At 44.2% G+C, this 15474-nt stretch overlaps 1 protein-coding gene across 2 annotated transcripts in view; it reads left to right on the top strand.

Annotated features, from left to right (window-relative positions):
- Window positions 1-12846, top strand: part of PACSIN2 (protein kinase C and casein kinase substrate in neurons 2) — an 81734-nt gene extending 68888 nt beyond the window's left edge. For both annotated transcript variants that reach the window (XM_055000335.1, XM_055000334.1), the window contains one exon: window positions 11214-12846. In XM_055000335.1, the coding sequence (XP_054856310.1) occupies window positions 11214-11326 (113 nt within the window). In that variant the 3' untranslated portion in view covers window positions 11327-12846. The remainder of the gene's footprint in view (window positions 1-11213) is intronic.
- Window positions 12847-15474: the final 2628 nt, after the last annotated feature.

Genomic DNA, 15474 nt, shown 5'->3' with positions numbered 1-15474 from the left:
TAATAAAGTTAAGATACTGAAGGACGTTCCATTTTTAGTTCGGAAAAGAAGATTTAAGTATAAAAAGTTCGCAGCTCTTCTGAGGGAACGTGGAATAAAGTATAAATGGCTATTTCCGGAAGGTATCTGGTTTAGTTACAAAGATCAAGCTTACAAGATAACATCAGAAGATCAACTAAGGGATTTTGAGGACAAAAATCAAGAATTTCAGCAAGACACCAAGCAAGAAGAAAGGGATTTGAAGTCTGAAGGGGGGGGGAGGGAACGAGCACTGCAGTTGCAGTTGCTCAGAGAGAACTGTGTCCGAGGCCCGGCGGGGGGGAGGAAGACTTAATTTGGATTGTAATCTGTATTTTGCAAGGTCAACCACTCCATCAATATCTTACAAAGTTTTAATTTTTTTAATAATGGCAGTATGAAGGGAAAGCATTATTTGTAGTGTAGTGTTGTTATATGTTGCTGTTTTTTTTTCTTTCCTTCCCCTGCCCCCCTTCTTTCCCTCTGTATTGTTAGTTAATGTAGTAAAAAAAAAAAAGGAAGAAACCTATAGTACTCAGAAGACATGCTTAGCTGCATTGGACTGCATTATTGATAGAAAAAAGAAACAAAGTCAAAGACATACCATTTGAGGGCCAAACCCTGTTCTCAGCTAAGATGGATGAGTACCTGTCCCAGAAGTGTAAAGATCACCAGACTGCCAGGTCATACAGAGTTTTGCCTCCCCTACAACAGCCAGAAAACAAGGCCACTGGAAGATAGCAATCACATAGAGGATGCCAATTTAGGTATCAACCTTACCATCAGTACTGTCAGTATTCTCATCACCACTCATTTCACGGTGCACAGCCTCAGCACCAGAGGACAAAACCCTTTGCAAGGAGTCTATGGTGATATGGGATTGGGCTGTACTACATGGGGTCCCCCTACAAGTGGTTCACATCACCAGCACGTCAAAATGTTATAGCCAACAGACTGAGCAGATTGAGGTCTACCACACAGGAGTGGTCCCTGAAAGATGGTTACATACAACTGGTGTTCGACCACTGGGGCACCCCAGAGATAGACTTGTTTGCCGCCAGAGAAAACAGCAAAGCAATCCTATTCTGTCCCTGAGGGAGACTGGATCAAAACTTTCTGGGGGATGCTTTTCAGATCAAATGGTCAGGACACCAGTTTTATGCTTTCTTGCCTCTATTACTGATCCTGAGAGTGATCTGCAAAATATGGACAAAACCAGATGCATATTGATAGCACCATTCTGGCCACATCAACCGTGGTTTCAACAGGTCATTGTCCGTCTACCTGTGCAGTCCCATATGGGACTGTGCATGTGCAGTCCTGCCAAATGGTGAGGTTTTACAGTTGTAAATCCACTAGGGGACACTTGTCTCTCCAGAGCGCCTGCACGCTGTTTTCCTGCTGAAACTGAGGGACTCTGGAGACAGTGCCCCTTCACCCTCATTTCCTCTTTTGCCGCTGGTTGAAGAGGGTCTTTACAGTCATCTGCAGTCTGCTTGCTTTGAGTAGGCCATCTCATCGGAGAACTGTGAGTTGGTATCATGGCTGATAATGCTTTGTTAAAGCATTGTGCCTCATGCGCTACTGAAATGATCCGTACTGACGGACACACTAAGTGTCTTGCCTGTCTGCGTGAGGGTCACAAAGTGGCAGCTTGCAAATGCTGCCAGGTTTTTACCCCCAAGGCACCAGCAGAAAGGGCCAGAAGGCTCAAAGCCCTTTTACGGGAGTGGACTATGTTGGCATCTGAAGGTCCTGGCACTGAAGCGGTTAACATTTCCACCACTGCTGAATCTTCGGATTGCCTGACTCCGACACCGACGCCGGTCACAAAATTGACCGACCAAGATCGGCAAGACTCAGATCCGACCAGCCCCTTGGGAAGTTTCTCGGATCTGATGTTGCCTCTGACTTGGACCCAACATCTGACGGCGGAGTCTTGGAGCCTGATAGAGGCATCACAATCTCGGACCTGTCCACCGTCAGCTTCGCCCAGCCTGTCAGAGCCGACATGATGCCCAGACAACTATCAGAGAAAGCGCCCGGTTCCGAGGGAATCTGAGCAATCGGATCTGAAGCATTCCGATCCGAGGGAACTTGGATCTGACAAGCGAGACTTGTCTTCGGAACCACTGAGAAAGAAGGCTAAGTTCACGAAGCATCACCTGCAGAAGGAGAAACACACTAGTGAGAAACCTCCCTCGACTCGAGATGCGAGAGCCAGAACAACCACGCACTTCCTTCCTCACGTTCCGCCTCACCTCATTCCGAGGAGGAAGTGGAACTGATTGAACCTAACACTCAGCAGAATCCGTGGAGTGGCTCTTAGGATGTACTGCAGGCTTGCTGCTCACACGCCTGCCAAAATTGGTTTCAATGCTCTCATCCACCCTGTTACAGCTTGGACCTGGGCGAACCTCACAGAACAGAATCGGTTGTTTCTACCTTTGAAGGCTTCTCTCAGCATAAATCACAATGCCAAACCTATCAGATGTCTAGATCATACTTAGCGTACCATCAGAACCAGAACAAGATCAGTACTCCCTTGAAAGAAGTCCCAGTGGGGCATCTGAACCATCTCTTGACAAGGCAGTTGCCGACAAAGGGACAGTCTCCTCGACGGATGACTGTAAGCTCTATACTGAGCAACTCTTATGAATGGCTAAATCTTGTTACCGGAACTGCTATTTTATGGGGAAATTAGCACGCAGTCTGGACTAGATTAGTGCGGATCTTAACCAATGTATAGCAGAGTCCATCTTCCAGATTACTCTCACAATAAAGAGGCAATGGCTAATAAGTATAAAACGTGTTTACTAGAAATGTTGCATATGCCTACAATAGCACATACAAGCAAGGAACGTACAAGAGCTAGGAAATACAGAGTAGAAAAATAGAGCCGTTTGCATGAGCAGGAAACCCACTTGAGATCGCAGGGCGATACGTACCTAGTCATGGCGAGAAGCAGAGAAGCAGCAGTGAAGCGGGCCGATATCTAACTCCTGCACTAGACACGCAGAGTGACAGTCGGGGTTCAGGAGAGGAATGGTGCACCCGGTCGGGGTTGGGAGAGGAATGACATGCGCCTCATGGCAGGCAGAGCCTGCTTAAGTACCCCAAAACATACCCTGAGGTGAGAGCCTTCCATGTGGTTCACAGGAGGGAAACAAAAGCTCCCCTGAGCCTGCTTGCGGGGAGGGCAGAATCCAAATACAATAAAATTAATAAAAATAAAATAAATGGCTCTACAACTACAGCTAATGGGCCACTTTAGGCTCTGAATGTATGACTGCGACAGCAAGGAAGAAAAAAGGGGTGGGAGGGGGGGAAAACCCCACAAACTCAACCCAAACAAGCAGGGAAACAAAAGGGGTTAAGTAACAACCTAAAAGTAAGTAAGTAAGTAAGTAAGTAAGTAAGTAAGTAAGTAAGTAAGTAAGTGTGTGTGTGTGTGTATAAAAAAATATTTATTATAGATGTGCACCAATGTGAATAAAAACAAGTTTAAAACATAAGGCCTGAATGGCAGGCTACATATATATACTCTAAAACTTGCTAAAACATCTCAAGATACAGATGATGGTACAGTGCAATGACCAACACAAATAGACCAAGGTACAGCACAAAACTGACCAGACTCGTTTCAGCCCTTAGGCCTTCCTCAGTGGTCAATTGTAAACAATTTATGATCAAACACACCCACACATATGGAAGCCAATCATGCAATGCTCCTGGTGTTTTATCTAGAGCTGTAACCAAAGAAGAAGGGGGGAGGAAATTTTTTTAATATAATATAGTCCATTCTAAAGTGCTAGAATTATTCTAGGTAAAATACTGGATCAAAATTTACCTCTAGTATTGTGTGATAAACTGCAAATATTGCAGTAGACCCAGGACTGCATTCACACACTGCTCTTCATTTATTGTTGCACTCTAAAGGAAAAAATGTATCAAATTATAAAATTATTCCCTAACATGCTCTTAATTGCCCCCCAGGTTCTCCAAACCCAATCACAAACCCACCTGAGGCTTGGTTTCCAATGTATAGGAGTATGTTATATCAATCTGCCGTAAAGATACAATGGGTGGGTTGACTGAATCTATCAGGAAGCTGAAGTTGTCTTGATGGCATCTGCCCTGGAATGCGGTAGTTGTATTGACATGTGTCCATTAGGTGTTCTGGACAGCCAGCACGTAGCTTCCATCTCAGGGCAGCTTCCAGAGATATGCATATCAGGGTGAGGCTGGGCTCCATGAACGTGACAGGAGCCTGGTCTCGAAATGGCAGCTTCAGAGCAAACTGTCCATGGTGGTTCTTTGCTGCTTGGGAACATGGCTTCTTCCTTGGCACATCTCGTGGGCTGGCTAGCAGGCTGCCTAGTGGCAAGGGCAGACTCAGTGACCGTCCTGCAAGGAGCTCCCTGTGGGAACTGACCAGGGGGTGCCTGGCCAGGCTCACGGAGGGTCCCTCCGGCTGGCACTGTGCTGCTAGTGGCATGGCTGTGGGCCCAGGTGAGGTAGGCGTCCAAGGAGGCAGGAAACAGGCGCAGGTAACACAGTCCATAACAGCAGAGAGGCAGGGAGCAGGCATGGGCAATGCTGCCCCTGACAGAGTCTTAAACAGCGGAGCAGGAAACTGGCACAGTTCAAAGTGGGCTCCATAACAGTGCGGGGGGGGGGGGGGCGGTCCCTGGCAACAATCAATATCGAGATTGCTTCTACTGAACTGAAGCCAAAAGATAAAATTCTCCAGCACCTCTGTTCCGGTAATCCTGCCAACTTTGCTTTTCTCATCATAGAGAGATTCGCCAATATGATCTCATCTCTGTGTGAAAAACCTTCCTCCGTCACCTCTACATCCGAGAAGGCAGAAAATTATTATAAAACCAGGGAAGATGTCTGTGTCTTTTCACACAGCCTCCTCCAACATCTCGTGACAGGGGAGATGCAGGCCAAGCCAAGGCAGGGCACGCATTCAGCTCCCTCAGATAAAGAGGGGAAGAAGCGGGATATATTAGGCAGAAAGATCTACACATCCTCAGCCCTGAATATTAAGATTGCCAACTACATGGCAATCATGAGTGCATATCAAATATTTTTATGGACCCAAGTTATGGGCTTTATTGATTGGCTTCCCAAGGACCAGGTGGTCTTGGCTAAGATCATTCAGGAGGAGGTATTAAAGTTGCCAAAACGACAGATTAACACAGGGTAAAACTCTGCTGACCCGTCATCCAGGGCCCTGGCATCTGCAATCTACTGGCAGGGCTGACAGCGGTATGATCTGCCCTGTTTTCCACAAAGACAAGACGAATATCTTTTGCAGAAGCACAAAGACCGGCAAACAGCATGCTCTTATGGGGTCCTCCCTCCGAAACTACCATCTAATCAGAGGTCCCAGTACCAACGACAACAGCAGCAGTCGTATGGGGGCAGATCATACCATTATCAGTCCTACCAGTATCCTCAACCCCAGCAGAGCTCTCCCTGTCAGGGCCAATATCAGAGGGGGAGGCCTACCCATAAGCCGTGACAGGGGCATAACGACGCTCTGGGGAAAGATGCCTCTCAACAGGAAAAACAATTCTGACTAGTTTCAGAGCAGGAGGTCATGTTTGGGGATAGGTTAACTTCTTACCTTTCCGCCTGGCAGGCAGTTACATCTGACACATGGTTTCTAAATATTATACGTACATTAGATGTCCGCAGGGTGTTCTGTTTTACCTGAAACAGAGTTCTTTCTGAATAGATAAACAACTGTTAGTTTGTTATGCTGGCCCCAACGGGCAAGAGGGCCAACCCACAGACCATATCTAGGTGGGTGGTGAGGGCTATCCGACTCTGTTATAAAACACAAGTCTTACCGTGCCCATTGGAGATTCACGCACATTCTATGAGGTCACAGGCATCCTTGACAGTGTTGATGGGTGGAGTCCCTTTAGTTGACATCTGCAAAGCAGTGACCTGGTCATCAGGTGAGACTTTTGTGAAGCGCTATGCACTCGATGTACGAGAGCGCAAGGAGGCAGCTGTGGGACAAGCAGTTCTTCAATCTCTGTTCAAGTGAAGAACAGTGAACAGTTCAGCTAATTAAGTGCTCCTGGTGCTCACGCTCAGACTAGGTGGCCTTGAGAGACAGAAAGCTTTGCTTTCTGCACGTCCTCTGTCGTAGTTCTCTGGCCAGCTGTCTTCATATCAACTGAGCTTTGATTGGTCAATTATGTTTTAAAAGCTAGCTCAGCATGTGTGTTTTCCCCCTCCCTCCTCCTAGCACGGTCAGCACCGTGGTAGGCTGTGAGTATGAGCACCTGAACCACACGAGTACACAAGTTAGTCATTTGTCTAGTTAGTTAGCTTTTAGCTAGATTAGAATAAAGGTTTTTTAATTTGCCATTGCTTCTGCCTCAAGAGTGGCTACTGCTATTTTCTTTCTTTAAAAATTTTTTTTTAATAGATTTTATTTAAGAAATAGAAAGAAACAATTGATAGTGCATAGAACCTTATACAGAAAGCTATTAAATAAATCTAACAGATTATATATGCTGTAAATACACTGAATAATAATAATACATTGTAGCACCTACAAAATATGAGTAAAATATATGAACTATTTTTCTTTCCTTCACACCCCTTCCTCAGTTCCAAGCTGATAGATCACAGCAATACAGATTATACGTCCACCTGTTGTTAAGGATCCTGCATGAATGAAGCTATAAGCATCTATATAGTATTTATCAACATTAGATTCATATTAGTTCAAAACAAAGCAAAACTTAACAATTACTCTAGGTAAGCATATAAGTAATCAAATTTATAGACAACTAAGAAAAATAAAAAACAATAAATTTCCCTCTGTAAACAATGAGTTAATTCATTTTTATGGTTATTTATCTACAATTAGCAAACGAATCTTCAGTAAAAGAATTAGCTATTATTTATTTAATATGTTAATCCATTAGCATACAAAATACTAAGAAATTACTAAGAAACATGGTATTTCAGCAAAAGAGAAATGATATTCCAACAGGGAGAGGAATTAAAAAATATCTTTTAAATTTTTACATTTATCTAAAGGGAAGATTTCCCATATTTAATTCCAGCATTTGCTCATTCTAGAAAGCTTTTAATATCATAAATTGCTATTTTAATATTTTTTTAGTTATTATATGTGAGGCAATTGATGACAATTTTGCACATAATATAATAAAAAGTTACTATTAGTTTCAACATTTACTCATTCTAAGAAACTATTAGCCTCATAAATTTCTAATTTAATTAATTTGTTTACCTCTTAAACTAATTTTTATTTTTGCTATAAATACCAAATCTTCTTAGATTTTACTATGTAGCATAATTTGCTTATTATATATCAAGTAAATTGATGTCAATTTTGCAAGATAATCAACCCTAATTGCATTTAAAAGAATGTATGCCTCCTTCAGCATTTCCTTTACGTCTGTAATCCTGGGGCGGGGGAACTCCTGGGTCGAAACCACCATGGATCTTCGCAGAGTCTTCACGGAAGCCTAAATTGTTTTTTCTTAATTCCAAGTCTGCTTGTAATGAATATCGAAATTCAGTTTCCTTTCCCACATCAGTCGTATTCTCCCACTGTTTTTTGAGTTCTTGGATGACTTCATTGGTTCTTTGAGATGCTTGATTTGTTTTGGACAGTCCAGAAAATAGTTCAGATCCATAATCAAGATCTTCAGGAACTCCTTCCATGGCCTGATCAGTTTGTTGAGGTAACAGCGCTGGTTCATTGTCTTGTGAACTTAGTTTTGGCATATATTTCTCCCCTTGACCGATGTTGGCCAAAATACTTCCATAATCTTGTTTTACTTTGCTTAGCAAACTTTCCAGTTTCTTTGTGAGGGCAGAAGAGATCCTCTGTATAATTTCTTCTTGAGGCTGATTCATGACTACCATTTTTTAGTCCAGCAGATGGCAATAGATCATGAACTACGGAGTTCCAAAATCCACCATATTTCCTCCCCCGTTTCTTTTTATGCCCACAAATTTATTAAGTTTCTGATATATAGAGGTTTGAATCCTTCCCTTTAGGTGATTTACAGTCCAGGTTGGCCCAATAATGTGATATGCTGCAATCAATTGATTGTTTACAAACACACTGTCGTAGTCCTTCTAAAAAAAAGTTTAGTAAAGCAAGCCCAAAGTGAAAGAAGGACGGAGAAGATCTGGCAAACTATTAGAAGAGCAGAGTAAAATAGTGGCTGAGTTCCCAAACTCAGTTCTTTTTTATCAGTAACCTGCTGATCAGAGAGGAAATCTCAGTTATTTTATATCAGTGAGTACATCATCAATGCTAACTTGATTAGCAAACATGTTAAAGTTTTCCAGTGTTGAAATAGCTTTCATCCTGAGCACAGATACAGGATACAAAATAAAACTTCACAGACTCTTGGGGTGGGGGGAAACAAATCACTTAAAAAGAAAAAGGAAATAAGGTCCCAGTGAGTCCAAGATCCAGAAAAGAAATTAGTAAGGCTGACTTACTCGGCATCCGCCAGCATGGACTGTTTCTTGCTTGGTGTAGTCGCATTGAAAGAAGAACCAGAAGATCGTTAAGCCCCTAATTAAAAGGGCTCAAAAATCCTCTGATATTCCTCTGCACGCCTAGCTGATACGTCTCCTATCATTAGGAGATGGGCTTGGGGTTTACTTTCATAAACCTGCCTTCACAGAAACAGCCAGCGTGGGTGCACACAAGCCTGTGTACTACTGGTCCGTTGCCATTTTGCTTGTCCAGCTGCTATTTTCCCTCTCTTGACTTAATTATTATTTTTGTTTCATGTCTGTGTCTCGAGTGTCTTACTTACTGTGTGCAAGGTCCTCCAGACTAGGACGGACAATGAAAACAGAGTTGCGCTTACCAGTAACTGCTGTTCATCGATGTCTTCCGTACAGGCACACAAACCCTCCCTCCTACCCCGCTGATGGTCTTTGCTTATTTGAGAGTTTTGGCGGCTCCAGTGGAACTGAGGGTGAAGGAGCGCCGTCTCCCAGAGTCCGTCGGTTTTGGCGGGAAAACACCGCACAGGTGCTCTGGAGAGACGAGCAGCCCCTAGTGGGTTTCAAGTTGTAAAACCTCGCTGTTTGGCAGGTCTGCACATGCAGTCCCATGTATGCCTGCACGGAAGACATCGAGGAACACCAGTTACTGGTAAGTGCAACTCTGTTTTACTGCTTCTAGCCAGAAACAACTCCCTCCACTTTCCAGTAGCTCCAGATCCATGATGGTGCAGAAGAGTGGAATATCACAATATACCCAGACTCACAGAATGGTTAGTTTGGCCATAGAAAGAAACTTTTCAGCTAGAGTAGGAGGAGTTATTTGACTGCTCCCCTGTGGGACTGCACAGAAGACTAACAGTGAAAACAGGGTGGCACTTACCTGTAACTGCTGTTCATGGAGGTCTTCTGTGCAGGCACACATGCCCTCCCTCCTACCCCACTGTGTGCTCTTCACTGCTTGCCATGGAGAGTCCAGTGGCTCAGGGGAAACCGAGGGTGGAGGGCACCGCCCCTGCCAGAGTGCTGGCTCTCTAGGGTGGAAACAGCCATTCAGGTGCTCAAGGGGTGAGGGGGGGTCCTCCTCTACAGTTTTAAAGCTACAAAACCTACCAATCTGCAGGCCTGCACACAGGCAGTCCCACGTGAGCCTGCACAGAAGGCCTCAATGAACAACAGTTGCAGGTAAGTGAAACCTTGTTTTATTTACCCAGAAAAAATATTGCAAACAAAATTAAGCAATGATTTTAAAAAGCATTTTACAACAGCATTACAAAACTTTTGTAAGTATTATTGTAGTTTGCAGTAGTATAGTAGTAGCTTCAGCAGCTCTCTTGCTAATAATTCATTTGCTTTATAACAAAAATTAGATGGTTTGTCCTTATGTATAGAACACTTCCTACCTTCATTAAAAGAAAGGGAAGGGCTGGTGTGGGAGCTCTGGTCTTGGCACCTGTATAGATTGGCTTTCTCCAATGATATCAACAGGAAGATCAGCATGTACAAGAAACAGGGAAGCAACTCAAAGAAAAATAGCTTTTTGTGGGAGAGGTGGGGATATTCTAGTTGGTCATGGCTATGACAGATCATGACCGTCTTGGGTTCCAGTAACTTCTTTTATATGACTTCTGCAAACCTGAGCAAAATTACTTGGATGTCCCTGAGAATTACTTCTAAGTAAACATGCCTGCAACTTGGCAAAACGACTGAGAAGGAGAGGGGTGTTATAAACATCTGAGGGTCAAGCTAGAAGTGACGCCTTACACAGGTTGGACACGTGTCAGCTTCCCTCAAGTTTTGATGGGAAATGTAGGCGTCCTGGTTTTACTGCTTGGCTCTCCATTACAGCTGCAAGACCAGGATGCCTACATTTCCCATCAAAACTTGAGGGAAGCTGACACGTGTCCAACCTGTGTCAGGCGTCACTTGTAGTTGGCTCTATGTGCTGACCTATTGGAAGAGCATTGGCATTCCTACAGTCTTTTGACACTGACTGAAGGCTGCCACCTACTTGGTTTATTGAGAATTGGACACTGGTTTGTTCCTTACTGGGAAGATATGGTGCAATGATACGCCTGATATATCAGACTTTCAGTATAAGTTTTTCTACATTTTTCTGTTTTGCTTTTTTAAGAAGTTACAGATAAGATCGAAATCATTCTAAGTAAATGATACATTTAGTACTTAAGGTTCAAGCTAGATTCTGCAAAGGTATTCTCTGTCTCACCTAATTAAAAGAGGAACGGCATACTTAGTGCATCTTAAATCATAAGTATTAATAGCCTGCAGTACAGGATATATGTCACTCCATGTGTGTCATTAATATTTCAACTTACTATGGAGTGTTGTCCATACATGCATTTCTTTAAAAAATCAACCCTGATCTTTAAAATACCTGACCACATAACTCCTGGGCTTCCACCTACAGAATAGTTATAATATTGACCTGGTATTACACCTGGTATTATGTGCATTTACATTGTGATAAACAAAAATGTTAACGCTGACACCCAATGATTAGTTTCCCTATATTGATTTTTTTAATTCAGCCACCTTCCGATGCTGATTGGTGTAATGGGAATACTAGAGCTGCCGTAGGAAGATATATTTTAATCCAATTCTTAATGATTGTTATTTATAGTTTGTCAAATTACTTTCCCCAGGGGAAGAGCTAACTAAAATAGAAGATGAAGATGAACAAGGCTGGTGCAAAGGACGTTTGGATAGTGGACAAGTTGGCCTATATCCAGCAAACTACGTGGAACCAATACAGTGACAGCTTACTTTTAGAAGTACTGCTGAAATGGTTGGTCTGAGCAATATTTATGACTTGCAGTGAGGGAGAAACCAAACTCTGTGTCTGTTTTCTTTTAATGCAGTTGAATTATGGACGTGACTCCTTGTCTTCAGAGAAATCATCTAACAAAGCAAAGCAAGCTAGAAAAGGGGAAATGTTGTGCTGCTTATACACAGCACAAACAACCAGGACAGAGTAAAAATTAATACAGCAAGGAAACTCTTGTTAGCACCTCTTGCCGGTTTCCTCTGTCATTACTTTTTGTATTTTGTTTCAGATTTGCTGACTTAATGCCTCAGTTCTTGCATTCTGTGCTGTGGCCTTATGTTGACTGTGGTTATTTTAAATGACTTTCAGTTATTTGCAACTTGATTTTTAAAAATTGCAGTTAATTTTGTATCTGTTCCTAGAAAATTTTGAAAGATAGAATTTTTAAAATGTAAAGGCTTTATCACATCTTCTCATGCCTGCTTCATCAATTATTACTACTGCAGTTTAGAGATGCATTGGTCAATGCCCCTTCCATGTGGAATTCTTTCTGCACTTCTTGTCTTCCCGTGCTGTTAGCACCAGAGAATGTTGTCTGTATTAAGTACTGTATTACATCTCTGTCACAGAACACTGTAACAGAATTGTCTTTAAATACTGCAATTTGGGTGTTTCTTGTCAATGATGCCAACACATTTTGATGCCTGACGTGTTAATTTCCTGAATGATGACCTTAGAGAGATTTCTAAAATCAAAATATTTAAGCCAGTTTCCACCAGATTCTTGCTGAGAAATTTCTACTTTGCCAGTTGTTAATGATTCTGTGATTTTGAAAGTTAAATATATATGATTATTTTTCAAACAAAAGAGATTGTAAAATAGTTAAATGCTTTTTATTAAGATGCTCTTTCAGTTGTGTGTGTATATATATGATTTGATACTCAGAAATGTAAAGAGCATGTCATAACTAGCAAGCCATTCATTATGGGTTAGATCGATCTGCTGGTGTCAAGCTGTACCCTAAATGTGAGTTCGCTATTGACTTCAATGGGCTATGGACTGTCCCCTTAGATTAAGCTACGCAATTTAAATTATAGGCTTATTTAAAGTGGCTTTGCCAGTGCATTCCCCTTTGGCTGTCAGGTTGGCCAGTGGCTCAATCCAGTGCACAGCAGGAGCAGCACCGGAAAGGGCCCCCTCGGCATAATGGTGGAAGCTCAGCCTCTGCTGTGGAATATTGTAGCGGAACACTGCGAAATCTACTACTTGTTTGCAATGAAAAACAAGCGGTAAAACTGTATGCATTGAGACAGCTGAATTGTGAACATGTGAGAACAAATTGCTTTATAGAAAATCTAAATATCAGGTAAGTAGATATGCTATTTTAAGAAATTACATTATAATTGAAATAACATATTTTGATTGTTGTAAACGCTCCCTGACTGTTCCATTTGCTTATGTAGATTGATATATTTATTAATCTCCAAAATAAAATTATATACAGCCAAGAACTGGATCATTATTCTTCTTGTTGGAACTTTGAATAACCAGGGTGTTTCAGTTAGATGATGCATAACAGCTCTATGTCCCTGGTAAATCTGTATTGTATACATAATTGTATTTTACTTAATTTTATTTAATGGGGTCTTTGTAATCCTGGGACATCCTATGGCTACACACAATAAATAAATACATCTCTGTGTCCCAACAATGCCCACTACCGATGACCTTGGCTCACATGGGACCCCCTGGCTATGTGTGTGTGTGTGTTCCAGAGCAGTGAATGCATCCGTACACGTGGAGGGAAGTAAACGCCATCTTAATATGGCCAGCTGCCGCTCTGTTGCACTTTCTCACGATACAAGGCCTGGGTATTCAATGCAACTTTAAAATATCCTTGTTTATACTTTCACTAATAAAAGCAGAAAGTAATCTTGAGCTGGCTGTGCTAACTGAATTTTTTTTCACCTGCTCTGCTGGCTTCTTCAAGGGTAGAAAGATAATGTAATGGCTTGATTAACCCATTTCTGTCTGTAGCTCCGTTAGACCAAGTGGTGAGACTGGACAGGGAGCTTGTTATAGTTTGGGTATCAAGTCTTGGTCTTGCTTTCAAACATCATTCTGATTGTGTATCTAAAAGAGAAAACAAAAATACTTTCTCTGAGCAAACCAGGAAAAACTCACCTTTACAACTGTAATGATTTTAAGTGTGTGTGTGTGTGTGTGTGTTTAAATGCTTGGTGTGGAACAGATGAAGGGGGGGTGAAAGAGAGGGCGCTGAGTGAGGGAGACCATTGGTGGATGACTGAGAGTGTGGGCAGAGTCAATGCAGTTTTTAGTTACTGAGCAGAGAGAGAAACATTGAATCTGGGCAGAGCAGGCGACCCGTGTGGAAGCCTGAAGGGATTCGCAATCTAGTTCAGTTAGGCGACCCGTGTGGAAGCCTGAAGGGATTCGCATTCTAGTTCAGGCGACCTGTGTGGAAGCCTGAAGGGATTCGCATTCTAGTTCAGGCGACCCATGTGGAAGCCTGAAGGGATTCGCATTCTAGTTCAGTTAGGCGACCCGTGTGGAAGCCTGAAGGGATTCGCATTCTAGTTCAGGCGACCTGTGTGGAAGCCTGAAGGGATTCGCATTCTAGTTCAGGCGACCCGTGTGGAAGCCTGAAGGGATTTGCATTCTAGTTCAGGCGACCCGTGTGGAAGCCTGAAGGGATTCGCATTCTAGTTCAGTTAGGCGACCCGTGTGGAAGCCTGAAGGGATTCGCATTCTAGTTCAGTTAGGCGACCCGTGTGGAAGCCTGAAGGGATTCACATTCTAGTTCAGGCGACCCGTGTGGAAGCCTGAAGGGATTCGCATTCTAGTTCAGTTAGGCGACCCGTGTGGAAGCCTGAAGGGATTCGCATTCTAGTTCAGTTAGGCGACCCGTGTGGAAGCCTGAAGGGATTCACATTCTAGTTCAGGCGACCCGTGTGGAAGCCTGAAGGGATTTGCATTCTAGGTCAGTTAGGCGACCCGTGTGGAAGCCTGAAGGGATTCGCATTCTAGTTCAGTTAGGCGACCCGTGTGGAAGCCTGAACTGTGTGCGCCTGTGAGAGTAAATCTTCATTCTATGTGAAGCAGGTAAACTGTGTGTGCACGCCTGAGAGAAAAAGTTTTTGTATATCTGTGTGACTGAGCCTATGAAGATGAACTTTAAGAACCCAGATCTATCTTTGAAACAATCAATCTGAAGTACCTGAGTGAAACTGATACACTTGTAAAAATAAAAGTTTATCGCGTTTGTATTTAATCCCAGGGTATCTGTTATTCCTATATCCCATTTCTATCTTCAGGGCCACACTGACCCATGAAGGAGCCTGACGCTTGGGCATGTTATTAAAGGGGGAATTTAAATTATTTTGGAATATAATTCCTGGTGGCAGCAGTTTACCCAGAGGGTGTAAGAAGAGGGTTTTAAAAAGCACGAACTGGAAAGGGGGCCCTAATAGCAATATCAACACCATCACTCAAATTTCCCTGTTTCTGGGGGGGAACTGATTATCTACCAATCTCCCACTCGGAGGCCACCGTTCCTTCCCCTCCTCACGGGCAAGAAAGGCACGAAAAGTGCCCCCTCCGCCCCAGGCACCTCCGGGCGGCCAAGCCAAGCCAAGCCAAGGGGGCGGCCGCGCTGAACTGGGCCCGCGGAGCAGCTCCGCTCTCACTGGCCGCAGCTCCGGCCCCGGCTCCGCTCGAAGGCCGCCCGCGCCCCGCCTCCGAGTCCGGCCCTTGTCGCTCCGCCCGCGCCCGCGAGGCCTCCCTGCGCGGGCCGTGTGCGCCCCTGGATCGGAGGCGGAAAAGCGGCCGGGAACATTTCGCGCCCTCGCCACAGCCCCTCGCAGGCGCCGGCAGAGAAGCACTCCGACGGGGCGCGGGGGGGGGGGCGCGTCGTTCGCCGAGGCCGAGCAGGGGGCGGGGCCCCGCGGCGGTTCCCTGCCCCCCCCCGAGGAGGCGCTTCCGCACACGCGGCACGCCCTCCTCGTCGCCCGACGCCCCCGGGGCGGGCCCGGGCCCCGTCGCCGGGGAGCCGAAGCGCCGCCCCCCGCGCCCCTCGGCCAATCCGCGCCTGCCGAACGCGCTCCGCCCTCAGCGCCAGC

The sequence above is a fragment of the Eublepharis macularius genome, chromosome 16, assembly GCF_028583425.1.
Source record: "Eublepharis macularius isolate TG4126 chromosome 16, MPM_Emac_v1.0, whole genome shotgun sequence".
Taxonomy (NCBI): domain Eukaryota; kingdom Metazoa; phylum Chordata; class Lepidosauria; order Squamata; family Eublepharidae; genus Eublepharis; species Eublepharis macularius.
The sequence above is the reverse complement of the archived record's forward strand: the minus strand, read 5'-3'. Positions and strand labels throughout refer to the sequence as shown.